Source organism: Polypterus senegalus, chromosome 17 (genome assembly GCF_016835505.1).
Source record: "Polypterus senegalus isolate Bchr_013 chromosome 17, ASM1683550v1, whole genome shotgun sequence".
NCBI lineage: Eukaryota > Metazoa > Chordata > Cladistia > Polypteriformes > Polypteridae > Polypterus > Polypterus senegalus.
The window spans coordinates 79554788-79573207 of record NC_053170.1 but is presented as its reverse complement, the minus strand read 5'-3'; the positions used below and the strand labels follow the sequence as shown (position 1 = coordinate 79573207).

At 37.2% G+C, this 18420-nt stretch overlaps 1 protein-coding gene across 4 annotated transcripts in view; it reads right to left on the bottom strand.

The window, feature by feature from the left end:
• Positions 1-18420, bottom strand: part of arsg (arylsulfatase G) — a 211358-nt gene that overhangs the window by 89557 nt on the left and 103381 nt on the right. For all 4 annotated transcript variants that reach the window (XM_039739870.1, XM_039739873.1, XM_039739872.1 and 1 more), the window contains exons 8-10: positions 17932-18012; positions 16643-16751; positions 11777-11897 (exon numbers count right to left, since the gene is read on the bottom strand). In XM_039739870.1, coding sequence (XP_039595804.1) covers positions 11777-11897; positions 16643-16751; positions 17932-18012 — 311 coding nt within the window. The remainder of the gene's footprint in view (positions 1-11776; positions 11898-16642; positions 16752-17931; positions 18013-18420) is intronic.

Genomic DNA, 18420 nt, shown 5'->3' with positions numbered 1-18420 from the left:
TCATAAAATGAATAATTCCAAATATCATATATACCTATGTCTCTGTTTTTTGTCAGTGCAGATTTGACATCATGGACCATAAGGTGCATACTAATTCAGTGTAAGTAAGAACACTCAATAAAACTGAATAAAAAAAAATCAAGTGACAATGAGACAGAAATAAGGCAGATTCGCCAGCATTTGTGTGTCAGCTTTTATCCCTCCAGATCAAAGAATTTCCAGTTTCATTGTCTCAAAATACCACTCACATCTACAGTTATTCCCAGTTTCAAAGAAAAACTAACAGCGTCAGATCACTGGGAGCGGTAGTATATCGTGACTCACAGAATAAAGTGAGAAAAAAAAAAAACCTTTTGTTAAAGTGTTTATTTGATCTTGAAGGCTGGAACTGGGAGAATTTTGTGCATGTTCTGTGGTGGTGGGTCTTGATCGGCACATTTACAAGACAAAACACGCTGAACGGAGAGGTGCAAAGGGAATTAAGGTGGGATGGATTTACCAGTTTTTTCGTAGGCTGTGGTAATTCTAGTGTTAAGGCCTGAAAATATATTAAAAAAAAAAATCAGAAAAAAGATTCTACTGTGTTCTGACAGGCATGATCATAAAAATCATGGGGGCTTAAGAAGAACAGAACTCTTAGGCTTGAATCAGTGTGCAGACCCCACCTAGCTGTATTGAGGGAAACAAAGAAAAACAAGCATACAGTGTCAAGGTTAGGGGCAGTGTGACTTGAATAGCCCATGCATAAGAACAGTGACAGCATGGTAGATTAGCAGACCAAGAGCAGGTAATAGGTGTATGTATAGTCAAAGAATGACACAAAACAGCACCTGAGATCAGGAGCAGTATATACACTTTCTAAACCCGCTTATCCATGGCAGGATCACAGGAAACATGGAGCTCTTCCCAGCAGCTTTGAATGCAAGGCAGGAAAAATCCCTGGACAGCCTATTGCAACAATACTATATATATAGTAAACCACTATATATACTGTATACTATATATATGCAATATGTATAACATGGCTGATGTTAAGAACAAAAAGAGTATGATATTTCAACTATCTGTTTTGAGAGACTAATAGATTGAAAAGCAGGACAAAAATTTTAAACATAATTTTGCCCCTGGATTATTTTCACAATATCAGGTATTCTGAGCCGTGAATGCAAAACTAAAAAAGATAAATTAATAAATACAGAATAAATACAAAAACACATTATTAGGTTTAGTTTTTCACCAGTTGGCAGACTCTCTTCACCTATCTACCTATTCCAACTCAGGAATTTTACAAGGTTTGTATCGCTTCGTTGTTAAACAAACTTTTTAAAGCAAAACTGATTTGTCAGCAACAATACACTGGTCTTATATTCTGACCTGTCAGTTAATCGATCGGTGCCATTTTATTTTCAAAAAGGATTTCTCCTGTGCAAAGTGGCAGGTGAATTACTGTCAACAAAACACAGGCACGTGACAGATAAACTGAAACGTTATTCACTCGTGATTTTTCTGTCCATTTGGTAAAGGTTTTGTTGACCAGCACATTCTGACCTCAGGAGTTTGAATTACATCTTGATATACAAGAAATGCGTCAGCTAATCATAACAGATATCAGACTCGTATACAGCCTGAAATTTGGCTTAGTGTGTGCTGGCGTTTAATAGATGCTGTGTACATACTGTATCTTGGGCTCAAAACTTGGCATCATTTATGAACAGACTGAAATTCTGTAAGGGATTATCTATATCTAATTCTTCTCTCTTGAGCACCGGAGATCCAGTTAACAGCAGCTTTCAAAGCTACCAAGCGCATTCAAAGAAAAATCATTACCTTGGTATGCTTCACTAACACGTGAACCAGAATCTACCATGCTATCATTATCAGCTCTTGAAGAACTGTCAATATTATCACACAGTAAATCACTTTCTTCGTATCATACCTTACACACCCATATTTAGCTTGCTCTGTCACCGCAAATGCTGTGTCAACACCCACCCTCTGTCACCAGCTGCCGTTCATTGAATGAATATATGCGGGCGGCTCGTGGTGGATAACTTTCTGTTTTAGAGTTAAACATTACAAGGGTTAAAAACTAAAGGCAGGAATATTTATTCAAAAACCAAATATAAAATTCTAACTAATATATTTTCATTATTTTAACAGCTATAAAGAGGGCATCCTGGCCTACCAGGACCAGAGTTTCAGACCCCCATTGTGACATCATCAGCTACTCCCACTGTGTGACAGTCAGTGGACTCCAATGGGATTAGTACTTCCTCTCTCAGTGTTTCTTTGTATTTTCTCTAATATTTTTTCTATTAAAAACCTCCTATTTGGTTACAGTGTCTGTCCTTTACTCCATCTGTTGAAATGAAAAGTACAATGCATTTTATTATTACATTCGACAAACACTCTGAAATGGCTGTGTTGAGAATGACACCCTTATGCATCCTATGAACAATTACGTTCCAAATTTAACATTCCAGCTACAAATTTCTTTCACTATCTTCAAATCAGGAACTTTGTTAAACAGAACCTTCCAGATTTTCCCTCATCTTGCACCCTCATCCACGCTGGAAAAATTATTGCTCAATTTCAAGGAGTTAGACTCCATCTCTACAATATATAAAATCCTTTTACAATCCCTTCCTTTCAAAGATCCAAGAGGACACTGGGAAAATGACCTCTTAATTAATATATCAGAAAAGGAGTGGAAAGTAGCAATGCAGAGAATTCACTCGAGCTCCATATGCGCAAAGCATACAATTATACAACTCAAAATTATATATCGAGCACATCTGTCTCGACTAAAACTCTCCAAAATGTTTCCAGGGCATGATCCAACCTGCGAACGTTGCAACCAAGCCCCAGCCTCACTAGGTCACATGTTCTGGGCCTGCTCCAAATTAACATTATTCTGGACAAAAATTTTTAATTACCTCTCAGACAGTCTTGGACTCACAATCCCTCCTAACCCATTAACAGCTGTGTTTGGGGTTCTTCCAGAGGGTCTTAAAGTGGAGAAAGACAAACAAACTGTGATTGCATTTACTACACTGTTGGCACGCAGACTTATTCTGATAAACTGGAAGAACCCAAACTCTCCTCTTTTAAGTCAGTGGGAAACTGATGTGTTATATTATTTAAAATTGGAAAAAATCAAATACTCAGTTAGAGGATCTGTGCAGACTTTTTTCAAAACATGGCAGGATCTAATCAGTAATATTTTGAAATAATTTCATAAAGCACATAGAATTTGTTGATTTAGGTATTTTTAAAAGCCTTAAATTTTACACCGTTTGGCTTGCTCTCTCTCTCAAGGGTGGGGATCGATCTGTTCTTAGCATAATTCTTTTTTTTTTAAAACTTGATTGCTATGTATTGATTGTAATAAAATTAATAAATAAAAAAAAAAAAAAAAAAAAGAGAATGACACCCTTAAATGAGCGGTGACACGCGTCTCGAGTGATGTCATGGGCACCATAGACTGCAGGTACACTCTGGTGAATTAATTTCACTGACATGACACTTCTGTACCATTTGTGGTACATTTGGCAAGCTAGATTACCTGGTTCTATAATTTTCAAGAGAACTATAACCTTGAAAATGTTATGTTATTTTAAAAATAATTTTTATGAAACTTTTCAGTTTAGCTTTTGCCCCAGTCACAGTACATAAGCTGCCTGAACTTGTGTTGTATCAGAAATTCCATTATCCTCCAAGGCTGGAACTGCCTCCATCGCTGTATTTTTAGAATTACAGGTTTTGGTACCGTTCATCATCACAGGGGGTGAGTACTAAATTGGACTGTTGGCAATGGCTCTTTGTTGCTTCACTGCTTTACTTATCAAAAAGTTTTCAATATGTGGTGAAATGTGAAGACAGCAATTCCTTGTTCGTATCTCTTATTAGACATGACATCTCTCATCTTCTTAAGGATATCATTCAGAAAGGCAGTCTTAGCTTTCATTCTTCTTCTTCCATAGCTATCCCCATTTTAATATAGAGTAACTTTTTTTCCCCTAGTCTTTTCCAATAGAACATATTATATATGTGTATATCATATTACTAGCAAAATACCAGCGCTTCGCAGCGTAGAAGTAGTGTGTTAAAGAAGTTATGAAAAAGAAAAGGAAACATTTTAAAAACAACGTAACATGATTGTCAATGTAATTGTTTTGTGACTGTTATGAGTGTTGCTGTCATTAAGGATTTGATTATCATTATTTCTTTCAATCAGGTTCGTATTTGGAGGACGTGTTGTGTTCAAGTTACATTCCGTGTTTGTCAACCGCTGTAAAGATAACAGGTTTTATTAATTGAAATGTTCACTACCCAAATCGCTACTTATGAATCTAAGATGTTTAACTGGCATTCCCGGTATTAACTTGTGGATTTGCCTGTGAATATTTAGCGGTAGCGTGTCTATTACCTTGTGGATTTTTCTGCGAGTATTTGGCGGCAGCGTCACGAAGTTGTTTTCGTCTAGCTACAACAGAAAATGTACCACAACGTCTGACACGCCTCCTTTTTACTGTTTTCTCACAGCTTGGATTGCTGCTGTCATAATCGGTTTGAGTTTCATGGTTTGTTTCAATTACGACAGTATTTGCAGGACTTGTGTTGAAATGACATTCGGCATCTGTCAAGCGTTGTAAGTATACAACCGGCTTCATCAATAACTTCACATCCAGCTTTTGAGAGTTTAAACATTCATAAACATCAAAGTGTCCACTACTGAAATCGTTACCTGTGAATTTATGATGTTTAAGAGGCATTGGCATTTGTCCAAAGGTGTAAAATATTTGGCCATTTCGGTACACTTGAAAGCAACAACCGAACAATTCGGTGGCAGCCATCAACTCACATGCAGAAACATAGGTGAAGGGCTTAAGCATTTCACTCTTATAGTGCTCCTGTGTAGTATAATTATCTCCTGTACCGTCATCAGTCCACACCTTGAACCTGTCCCAGTCATTTAATACATAAGACACAATGTTCCTCCGGATATCAAGAGTGAGCCTGATATGGCCGTGCAATATGTAACAAAGAGAATGGAAAAGATAGGTGCCATCTCTGGGCATGGAAACCACTCGGTAAGTGACAGTTCTTTGATCGATGGTGATCACCTCGATAGACATCACACCACCCAAATCGCTACTCGTGAATCTAAGATGTTTAACAGGTATTCCCGGTATTAACTTGTGGATTTGCCTGCAAATATTTAGCAACAGAGTCTCTATGAACTTGTGGATTTTTCTGCAAGTATTTGGCGGCAGCGTCACAAAGTTGTTTTCGGTAGCTGCATCAGAAAATGTACCACGACGTCTGACACGCCTCCTTTTTACTGTTTTCTCACAGCTCGGATTGCTGCTGACGGACGGCCTTATATGGGAAGGCAGTCAACTACATGGGAGGCGTGGTGATGGGGGACGCAACACCGCCTCACACGGCGACTGAGCTGCAGGCTATGGACATATATATGTACGTAAGTAGGATTCAGTTATGACTGTTACGTGTAGAATGAAACCTGCTTAACTTTTGTAAGTAACCTGTAAGGAATGAGCCTGCCAAATTGCAGCCTTCTACCTACATTAGAAGTTGGAGAATTAGTGATGAGTGAGTGAATGAGTCAGTCAGTCAGTGAGGGCTTTGCCTTTTATTAGTATAGATGTATTTTGGTTCAACTTGATAAAGCTTCTTATGCTGTTATGTTCTGTTTTGGTGAGCCGAAATGATGGACAAGTGAACATAATTTTTCTTCATGTTCAGAAGTTTCTGTTTGTGAGTTGTAACTCTGTGAATAGTAAAGCAACACTGAACACTCACAACTCAAAAGGACTGTATGTTACTTTGGCTGAATCCATCCATTATTTACCTGTGTCATTAACACCCGACCAGCTGTTTAATTTACACCATCTTATGAAGCACATTCATTCACTTGTAACAAGCATTGTCACATGTCACTGCAATTCTGTCTCCTGACTCCATTATTGGCAAGTATGAACAGTGAAATTTGAACCCTACCTTGATAGCTCTGGTCTTTTCATATTAACACCTGGAAGCAGAAGGAGATTAATATGCTGCTTCTAAGATAAATGATAATATGCTGCTCCTACGATATCTTGGTCAGAACCGACTTGCTTTCCTTCTGATCCCACTCTCTCTCATCTCCCCAGCTCACCCTCCTGGTCCTTGAACAGGCCTGAGATGCTATTGAGTAAACTCTCTGGCTCATATTCTAGTCACTTCATCCAGTCACCACTGGGGTCCACCAAGCATGGCTCCCTCATTCTAAGACCATCCTCCAGCATGTGAAAGACCTTTGAAGCACTTGGTCACCCTTGCTTCCAAAACTGAATTCAGCCAAACTGGGAGTACTGCCTTCCTCTTTGGAGAATTAATAAATAATTTCTGCTCTGAACTCATTTGCTGTTTCATAAAGAAACATCTTTTGGTTAAACTGAGACAAACAGATGAGTATAATCAATAGACAAATTATAATAGTTCTTTTCTGAATTACATCTCCTAAGGCCAACACATAAAAACAAAAAATAATTGATGTAACATTTATGTAAAAGTAGACAAGAATGAGGAAAGACTTGTGCACATGTTAAAAATAGCTTCATGACTTTGAAGCAAACCACTTGATATGTCCTCACAGTATAGCAAAATTATATGTTGTGTGCAGCAGAATATTACTTTTAATTAGGGCTGCAACGATTAGACGACGTAATCGATGACATCAACTACATAAAATCGTCGATGCAGAGTGGTTTTTGTAACTGCAATGCACTACATGAACGTCTGGAGGCAGTATCGTTTGTTATTGTTTGTCAAGACTGCACACAGTCCTACCAACGAAGAAGAACGTCTGAAGACAAGAAGAATGTGGAGGAAAATAAACGTGGTTGCAATAGCGAGTCGGATAGAGGATTTTTTGTCAGTGCAGCTTTGACATCAGGGGCCTTAAGGTGCATAATAATTCGGCGTAAGCAGGAACACTCAATAAAATTGAATAAAAAAAAATCAAGTAACAATGAGATACGAATAAGGCAGATTCTCCAGCGTTTGTGTGTCAGCTTTTATCCATCCAGATCAGAGAATTTCCAGTTCGATTGTCTCAAAACACCACTCACATCTACAGTTATTCCCAGTTTCACATAAAAAGTAACAGCATCAGATCCCTGGGATAGGGGGATGGGGAGTTAGTATGTATCATGATCATGACCGACAGAATAAAAGCAAAAAAAAAAACAAAACAAAAAAAAAAGGTAACTTTTACAAGTACTATACATTTAATACAGTGGCTGTTACAGATGCAAATCAAATGTATGTGTTTATTGTATAATATTAACAATAAGAGCAACTAACTACTCAAAACGGTAAATATACGAGTCAGTCAGGATCGAACCGGTGGACTCTTGATTATAAGTCAGCAATTCCTACTGCTGCACCACGGAAGCTATTGTATCGTCCTTGAACATTTTGTGAAAGTGTTTATTTGATCTTTGCACTTCAGGCTTTACATATTATATAGTTTATGTCTACATTTTGTCATTTATTACTAAAATATGAAAAACGTTTCAGTTTTAATAATGTATTTTTTGGTTAAGTTAAATGCACTTTTTTTGTTTGAAGACTTTAGTTTGTATTTAGTTTGTATTGTTTATTTGGTCACACTAATATAAAAACATGATTATTTTCAAATTCATATTTTTCACTGGTTATTTTAATTTGATTATTATTTTAATCATGTTAATGCAGAGACATCAGGGTGACAGTCACAGGTTGACAGACGTGAACAGATGAGGTAAGACATGCACTGGAGCCCAGAACAGGATGTGCAACCACAGGTCGCAGGCATCAAAATAGTCAGGCATGAAATAATCGTGACTAATTGACTAATCGAAAAATAAATTGAACGACTACCAAAATAATCATTAGTTGCAGCCCTACAGTTAATAGAAACAGAAGCTCTGTTTAAATCTTAAAGCGCCATAGTAATAGTATGTCCTGCTTTGGAGAGTGCTAGAGCGAAGGCTGTTTTGCGTTGTGACAGTTATCAAAGCCAGATTGAAATCTCACATGAACCTTTGATTTCTTTTAAATAAGATTCAAGTTATAGAATTAGTTTTTTTCCTAAGCTTTAAAATGCAACAGTTGATATTGATTTTGTGATAAAAATTGAGAATAACGATAGTCTGTCAACATGCATAGATTACTCTACATTCAGTACTGTACTGTGTTATGCTGTTAATACAAATGAGTTTACCACTGGGACCTGGGGATAAGGAACATGAAGTTTAGACAGACAGAACCACACAAGACAGATATGAAAGGCGATAGATAGATAGATAGATAGATAGATAGATAGATAGATAGATAGATAGATAGATAGATAGATAGATAGATAGATAGATAGATAGATAGATAGATAGATAGATAGATAGATAGATAGATAGAGTGGTGTCAAAAACTATTTGCCCTCTTCCTGATTTCTTATTCTTTTGCATGTTTGTCACACAAAATGTTTCTGATCATCAAACACATTTAACCATTAGTCAAATATAACACAAGTAAACACAAAATGCAGTTTTTAAATGACGGTTTTTATTATTTAGGGAGAAAAAAAATCCAAACCTACATGTAGATAGATAGATAGATAGATAGATAGATAGATAGATAGATAGATAGATAGATCTGATTTGGCTTTATATAGAAGCTCAATAAATTAAATAAACAAACAAACACACACTATAGTCTGAACACAAACTAGTGTAACTACAAAGAAGGAAAACTTCTGACTTGGCAGTCACAACGAGAGCAAGCTGGATCTAATCAGGGCAGAAAAAAGAAGAGGAAGGCCAAGATATAAAACTGCACAAGAGGATCAATACATTAGAGCTTTTAGTTTGAGAAACACACACTTTACAGATCCTCAATTGGATGCTTTCTTTTAAATGGTAAATACAAAATACTATAGTAGTGTCGTCTGCAACAGAGCAATCTGTTGAGTGCAAACACGAGTATCAACAGAGTTCCTTTGCCGCCTTTGTCGATTTTCATAAAGTGTTTGATTCAGGTGACTCAACTGCCATGTGGGATATCCTGAGACTTCATGGGACCCCCCCCCTGGATATCCTGGCGGGCCTTGTACACTGGTACTGTGAGTGCTGTGGAGAGTGGAGATAAAACCTCTCTAATTCTGGGGTTCATGAGGGGTGTGTTCTTGCTCCTACCCTGTTCAATGCTTGCATGGACTGGGTGTTGGGCAGGGTCATGGAGTTCAGCGGTTGTGGAGTATCTGTAGGTGAAGAGCGTTTCAGTGAACTTGACTTTGCTGACGATGCTGTGATCTTCGTGGAGTCAACGGAGGTTCTGATTGGGACTCTTGAGAGACTAAGAGAAGAATCTGAGTGTCTGGGCTTGCAAAAGTCCAGGATAAAAACCAAGATCCAGGCCTTTAATGACCTCTTGAGCATAGCCATCAGCACTGTGTCTGTCTGCAGAGAGAATGTCAACCTCGTCGAAAGGTTTACACACCTCAGCAGCGACATTCACGTCTTTGGTGACTCTTCCTATGAATTCAATAGATGGATTGGGAGAGCAATCACGGGGTCACAAGGTTGCTGCACAGGGGTGTGTGCACCCCTGTTATCTCTGCAAAACGACAAAGGTCCAAGTTTTTAGAATCCTGCTGCTTCCTGTTTTGCTATATGGTTGCGAGACATGAACACTATCAAGTGGCCCGAGATGAAGACTAGACTCCTTCGGTACTATGTCTCTTCGGAGAATCTTTGGGTACAGCTGGTTTGACTTTGTGTTGAATGAGCAGTTGCTCTTTGAGTTCCGAATGAGGCATATTACCTGTATTTTAAGGGAGCATCAGTTATGGCATTAAGGCCATGTGTCATGAATAGCAGTGGGTGATCCGGCTTGCAAGATCCTCATTATTCTGGACCCGTGCAGGTGAACCAGGTCAAGGGCATGCCTACATAACATCTGGCTGCGGCAAATAGATGGTTATTTTCCTGGGTATGGGAGGACTGGACTGTGTGTCTTAATGGGGATTTGCCAACCAGAATCCCGAGCTATTTTGTTGTGTTGTGGGTGTGGCAATGCGCTTTACCAGTGCATGCTTCCCCAATCTAATCTGACCTGATGAGACCAAGTCTGTTGTAGTATTCTTCACAACTGTTACCTATTTAAGTAAGAAACACAAAACTTAACACTGCCATAACTGAACCTAGCAAACATGCAGCCAACTGTTAATTTACACTAAACAAAACTATCCAATTTAACAAGCCCTATAAAATGCAAATCAAACTATGGTGCCAGCACTATTAGAATGCTAATGTTTCTATGCTGTAATATGAAGAATACTTTCTAAGAAGAATTTTCCTTAACAGTATCAGAATTACTAGCATCTGGAAAAAGTGAACAGTATTTTTAAACTTTGGCACAAGTGGGTTCTTTAACAAATCTTGTAAAATGTTTGCCCTTGACACTGGGACTCCTCTAGCTATAGGCATCTAGAATTATATTAGCAAAAACACCAAAACATGAAAGATATTTGTGGATAGCTTTCACAAAACACAAAGTCCAGTAACACTATAAGAAAGCAATAATGCTTACATTATGCCATTACATTTTTTGTTTTCTGAATAAAGGAACACACAGTTCACTATTGATCAGTGTTCTCGTAGATGTGAGCACAGCATGTACCGTAATATCATTTTAAACTAATTGTAGGCTGCTCCTTTAAAAAAATATGAATAATCTGGTCCTTATATACAGATGTGTGCATTAGTAAAAAATAACAACATAGCCTAATGTGTCTTTGACGTACAATACAGCAATCTCCAAGTCAGAAATTAAGTACTAACTAGCCTACTTAAAATTCCTTTAAATTGAATGTGAAACAAGGTTTTCCTTCTCCATTTATCAGGCCATCTTTTACAAATCAGATAATTACTTTGAAAGTATACAAGTCTGCCTGGAACTTCACTGGGAGCAGAACAGCCCATCTGTCATTTATGTCACAAGACTCTGACTAAATTACAATGACAAATACTTTATACAGCATTTCACCCATAACCTGTAAAAGGATTAACATCAAATGGGAAATCTTCAGTCTTAGGATTTAATACAACGTGTGAAAAGTGCAACAACTTACAAAAGACAACACAGATTGCCAATTCCATTTATAATCCATTGCTAAAGTCAAGATTTACCTAGAAGCACAGCAGACACACTATTATCTACTAATAGATATAGCAGTGCTTTTTATATATAAACCCGAATATTTCTTTCACATTTTATTAAAAAAATGAAATTGAAGTAAGAAAGCAGTCACAATAATAGGCAATGCATGCAGAACAAATGGCATACGCTCTGTTAGGAGAAAAAATGGCCAATGGACAAATCTAGATGACAAATGATAGCTTTAAACCCAACCGCAATTTCATGTTAGAAAATGCCATGAAGAAGTTTATTGCAATCTGAACGCAATGCATCAACAAATGCGTCATTTTCTCTTCCTTGGTATGTGTTCGCATAGCTTTGTAGTTTGTCATGGCAAGTTAATTTTACATGCATATTATTTAGTTTTCTGCTTCTTTTTCACACACGTATTTCTTATAATTACATAAAGCTATTGCACAAGAAACTGTAGATGAGAAAGCAAAGCATAAAGCAATGTTAAGGTAACAAGCATTAAAAACAGTGCAGTTCAGTTTGTGTCATATTATTGGATGAGCAAAAATGATCACAGTACCTGATGCCCTGATTGTGAATGGCCAAAGAGAACTTGACTTATATCCAGCCCATCATAATGTCTGTCCTTGGGCAGACTTATATGAGAAATTGAGAGCAAAGTGGGGAAAATATCCAGCATACTAAAATACAAATTAACAAAAAACAAAGTGATTAGTTTATTTAGCACAATAAGGCACAATTCAGGAACTGAAAATCAGATCAAACATGACTGTGTTAAAGTAAATAGTAAAATTGGATGTACACACAGCATATTCAAAATAACCATTATTTCAGGTGCATGTGAGAACAGCAATCTTAAGAAAAAATTGAAGTACTTGACAACATGAGCATCCACAATATTTGTTGTAATGCTTTACCTCCTACAGCCGAGGGGATTGGAGATCCACGTGCAGGTCACTCCTGTTGCTGGTGCCAATTTTTACAGCACAGTGTCCAATCACTGCACTGGGGCCACAGAATCCACACACAGACCAACCTAATGCCTTCATCAATACTTCTAGAAGCATCCCAAGCTTTTCCTAGATGGTCTTCTATTCAAAGTACTGGCTGGGCCCAAACATACATAGCTTCACGTGGATTACCTGTTCTGAAGTGAAGGCTGTATGGCTGCTGACTATGTAAACACAAGTCCCCAGAGGGGACTGGGCGGTCTCATGGTCTGGAATCCCTACAGATTTTATTTTTTCTCCAGCCGTCTGGAGTTTTTTTTTTCTGTCCCCCCTGGCCATTGAACCTTACTCTTATTCGATGTTAATGTTGATTTATTTTGTTTTATAATTGTGTCTTTCATTTTTCTATTCTTTAATATGTAAAGCACTTTGAGCTACTGTTTGTATGAAAATGTGCTATATAAATAAATGTTGTTGTTGAAGTGTCCTACTTCATCTTCTTCCCTATTTATCAGCAGTTTATGATTGTAGCATTGTTTCTTGTTTTGTGTATGAGCTACTGTAATACATTCTGTAATTATTTTACTACACCATTAATATATTTTGCACTATCATTATCTAAAAATATTCCACTTCTCAATTTCCTAACCCTCTTATCAGGTTCAAGGTCACGGGGAGTGCCTTTTCTGGCAGGATTTGGCAGAATATGGAAACAATCCTGAACGAGATAACAGTCCATCACAATGCACATTTATATGCATACTAACGCTCATTCATATGAGACTACATTTAAGTTAGCAAAAAATCTAACACTACTTTTTGAGATGTGGAGAGGGAATCCATGCAAATACAGTATGAAAGTGCAACCTCCAAAAATTCACTGCTTGGCCGAGACATTCGCCCGGGATTCTACAGCAGCAGCGGTCAACACTGCCTTACAGATCTATACATAGTTCCATAAACTGTGTTTGTATCCACAGCTTTGTATTTCCCTTGCATTTGTGCATTTTGTTTGTTATGGTTTTATACATTTTAAAGCTTTTATCTGGTTTGTTTCTACCTATTCTCTTGCTTTTCTATTCACTATGAGGGTTGTCAAGCAGAGGAAATTCAATTTGTTAATTGTTCTATGTTTGCAAGGTCATTTTAAGGAACCTAAAAATATTTCATGTCATGGTGTGCCACCATTTTGTTTTCAGTGGACAGTGACATTTTTGGATGGGATTTGGGGATATTGCTACCCTTTTCACTACTACATGACAAATGGAAATTGCGTTGCATGTTGCCACTGTTACAATGGCATAAAGGTCAGTGTTGAACACTTTCTGGATGTGAATTCAAAACCACAAAAATTTCTTTGAAATCGACTTAGGAATGTGTGTATCTCCTCATTTTTGGATACTGGGCAAACATCCATCCATCCATTATCCAACCTGCTATATCCTAACTACAGTGTCACGGGGGTTTGCTGGAGCCAATTCCAGCCAACACAGGGCACAAGGCAGGAAACAAACCCCGGGCAGGGCGCCAGCCCACCGCAGGGTGCACACACACACACACAGCAAGCACAGACTCAGGAAAATTTACAATCGCCAATGCACCTAACCTGCATGTCTTTGGACTGTGGGAGGAAACCGGAGTACCCGGAGGAAACCCACACAGACATGGGGAGAACAAGCAAACTCCACGCAGGGAGGACCCGGGAAGCGAACCCAGGTCTCCTAACTGTGAGGCAGCAGTGCTACCCTCTGTGCCACAGTGCCTCCCCCTGGGCAAACATGGTGGGGTAAATTTCAACTTTGGTAATGACCCTGCTTGCACTATGACTAAACTTGTGTCTCATTCATCTCCTGGTCATGCCCCTTCTTTCTATTTGACATTTCCTCTTCCATAGCAGAACAGAGGCCACTTCCACATGAGGTTTCCTCTAAGTATTCCCATTTTTCTCAAAGATGGAGGATAGGTTAACTGCTAACTCTAAACTTTCCCTGTGAATTTTCATTTGTAAGAGTGGATCCTACAAAAGACTAAGATCAGGGAGTTTAAAAATGGATAGTTGGACAATATTTAAAATACAATGAATGAAGACTAAGTGAATACTTAAATCACAGCACTGCACATCCAAAACAGCAAACCATAATTTTTTTCACATGTTTTGACTTCATCAGAAGATCACTGTGATTACCAGTTTATTATTTCCATATTAATTAATGGCAACTCTGGCCCCATGTGAAATGCAACGTTTTGTTTAACACTATTAAAGTGTGCAGCTATTCATAACAATATTTAATTACATGTTCCAAAATAGGATGATGGAATTTGTCTGCTAAGAACAATTACTGCTTAGCAAAGATCATTCCATTTTCCTAAGTGCATTAACTTATTTGTTTAGTAGGAAAAGGGAACACTTTATTTTATTTTCCAAAACTTACTAAATCTGTTCCCATTTTACTTGCCAAGAGCTCATAATCAACACCAACTAAAATAGAACATTAAGAACATTGCCGAATTTAACTATTGCTTGGACTTGCCACTGCTTCCACCTGGTAGATTGGAAGGGTTTGAATGGTCAGCTATCATCTTTGAGAAGTTTTCACTTCATCTTACATCCAGCTATCATCTTTGAGAAGTTTTCACTTCCTATGTCTGTGTGAACTTTTCTTAAATGACTTTGTTTTCCTCTTACATGCAGAGATTAGAGTGCCAGGGTAACTAGAGATTCAAAGCTACCTTTTGTGGTGGCTGGCAGCTTTTGAGGGTTGGCATCTGACTTTTCCCAGTTTTTACATGAGGCAAGCCAGTTAAAGTAATTTTGGGCAGAAATGTAACATGCCCGCATGCAGACTGCATTTCTAGTTCTCCATTTCTGGCAATAAATGATCTGGTTTGCGAAAGTACTTTAACATGTTCAATGTTCTAGTGTGTGTGAGCCTTCAAATAAAAAGAAAAAGTGCTATTCTGGAATATGATAAAAGCTGGGCATTCCATTCCATCTACTGTCCGTATATAGGACATGAATAGTCCACAGTTTGCTACATTAATAAGAAATAAAAAGAAAATTGAAAAGTATTTCTGCTGGTGCACTAAAAGGTCAAACGAAGTGTCTAGCGTGCCTGATTGAAAACATTTGACCACATTTAAAATGATTAAAATGAAAGGTTAAAACCCCGACAGACACAATAAGAACATGTTGTGAACCCCACACACAACAGGTAATATTTATGATTTGTACGGAGGCTTTTAAATTAACTATGTGTATATTTTTTATTAAGACTTGATTAATAAGTATGCTTTTCATGTTTTATTATGTAAGACTTTTATAATGTATGTAGCCTAGAGAGCAATGATTATCACTGTGCCGCAGTTGTTATTACATATAATATGTTGGTTTGATTTTGCTAAACCACTTTTAGGTGTTTTGGTGAGAGTGGTGGGTTATCCGATATTCATGGATTTCACTTTTTTGCAGAAGGCCTTAGAATGTAGCTCCCACAATGAGTGAGTGACGACTGTATTTTGTCACAGGGTGGAAAAGAATTGTTTATTATTTTTATAGATTTCTCCTTTAACACTGAAGTAATTTACAAAGATGTAAACTCTATTTATGTTCATCAATTTTACACAGCAGCGCCTAGCGATGTACATGTGCTTTAGAAACTATTTCCTGCTCGACACAAAACAGAGAAAGACTAAAAGTAGCAGCTACACATAGCCAGCCTAATCCTTAATGGACATTGATTTTCGGGAGATTAAGTTCTTCACCAATCATAATACTAAGCTAGTGACATCATAGTGCAATTTGTTTGAAAATGAAAGACTACTTTTTGCTGTTAAAATATAGAAAATCGTGAATGTACACCTTAAAGGGTGTATTGTATATAGCTGTCAAAACTGGTTTCAATAATTGCTGAATAAACAAATTATACCTCCTCAGACTTCACAGGTTACCTTCGAATAGACTGCATGACACAACATATGGGGGTGAACAAAACTGGCTACATTATGGTTAAATTCAGAAAAAAGTTTTTAAATTATTTACATTTAGAATGCTAGAAATATGCACATAGAGGTATACGAGTGGTTTTCATATGTCAGTGTTCACATAATGATAATTATGTATTATGTATAACAGCACTGAGCATGGAGTTTGGGCGTTTGATCTCTTTTGAGGATTAACAAAAAGACTTGCTAGTAGCACAGATACCAGCATATCAGCATTAGATGTTGCTGGAAGAGCAACAGCAAAGGGAACTGCAGTCTAGTACGAGGTGTAGATCCCATGTCTTAGACATGATAGGGCACATGTCTCACAACCAGTTAATCCAACAGTAGCTGAGCTCAGACTTGAGAGTGGAGTTGTGGTTTTCACAGAAGAAATGTCATGACACGATAGAATATAAGTCTCCCCACTTTTCACAGTATGAATTCAAATAATATTATGTGATGTCATTTTCTTTACAAGATAACAACTGTACCTGAGTAGAGCAGCTGTTGTGACATTAGCTGGTATTCTGCTTGGCCAGTAGGCAATAGCTGGTACTCTGTGGCCACCTTCCCAAGTGGTCCTCTTGGCTGAACTCCCACCTGCATTCACACACAATTGCATAAAACAGCATTCTTAACTTTTTATCTTTTTGTAATTTTGTATTTACTTTTAACAGACTTCTGTAACTTTGTCTTATATATTCTATAGTTACCCAACAGTGCATAATATCTTAGAGTAAGGTTAAAAGGAATTCAATTCTTTGCTAATCATTGATATTAAGCAAGTGAGACAATGTCCAATAAAAAAATACTTTATTAGAGAAGCCTTACAATTTTCGGTTAATGATATTGTATACAAAAATATGCTGTTCCACTGTTGCAATGCAGCTAAAGTGAATTTCCTTAATGTTCCTGAATCTCAAAAATGCACAAACCAGGCCACTTCTCAAGTGTGATTTTTTTCCATGGATGTTAGAATGATGACGGCGATAACATGTATGGTCCTGTTACACCCTAATGGGCACTTATCTTACCAAGTTCATAAACTCAATACAAATTTTAAAATTACTTTTGTTTTTCTGCTTAATTCAACTACATGCTCAAAACCTCCTTTAAACTCAGATGTCTGTTGTTTTGCAAACCGGTGCTTTTCTCTTAAGAATATGCTGTAGCGGCCTTTCTTCTTTCTTCATTTAATTTGTATATATTTGCATTATCAAATGAACCGAACTGGTCACCATCTAATACTGTGTCCACACGTCACTTTTTAAGCATTTCTGCAATTGTGCAACATAAACAGAACAGACGTTGCTGTCAATTCCTCTTTTAATCAGCAATGACGGACATTATTTCTTACAGGTTTACAGTGGTGTTTACACCATTAATTCCTGAACAAAAAAAATATGGTATTTTTCCATACCCTACATGAAGAGTTTGTGATTCAATAAACAGGCATTTATTTAGCCCAAATAAGTTATGTTTATATTGATATACTGTATCATACTGTTTCAAACCAAAAATACTTCTAATCACCTGGGCTGACTCATTACAATAATTAATTTTCTAACCATTAATTTTACTCAAAGAAGTTTAAAAAAAAAAGCTTCCATGTATACTTTACAAGCATAATATAAATAACGTGTATGAACTCTCAAGTGCTAATGATGTACAAAAGATTTAATCCATAGCAGTGTGATAAAAACCACAAGCTCTGCTCTAATTACGATACAGGGACACCAATCATAACATTAAAAGGAAACCTGTTTTTCAAACTGATTACCTCTCTGTGTCTGCCAACTCCCAACAAAGGGGCCAACACTCCCTGAAAATTCACACTTCTCGGCCCATGGTCCATTATCACCTGAAAGTGAAAAATACTCTTCAAATAACAATGTAGAAAATACTCTAATAATATTAGCCAGCAAAGAAGTGCAAAACATAAACTTGACATATCATTTGATTGTGTAAGTAACCTATGAACTAAATTAGTGCACACACAAATGTCAAATTAATCCCCAAATTCCATTAATTACGCTAACATTTTAAATGAGTTCTTGAGTGTAATAAAAACTAGATTAGACCATGATACTGGACTATAGTTTGGAAAAGGGTGCTTTGATCTACAGGACATTGTCACATTCAGTATATTGCAATTAAACTTTACATTTGTTCTTATTAAAAACAGATTTTTGAGTGCTAAACCAAAACCTGTCTAAGCCTTGAAACTTTATGGTAATTATAAAATAGGTAGCATTTGCTTTACAGTCTG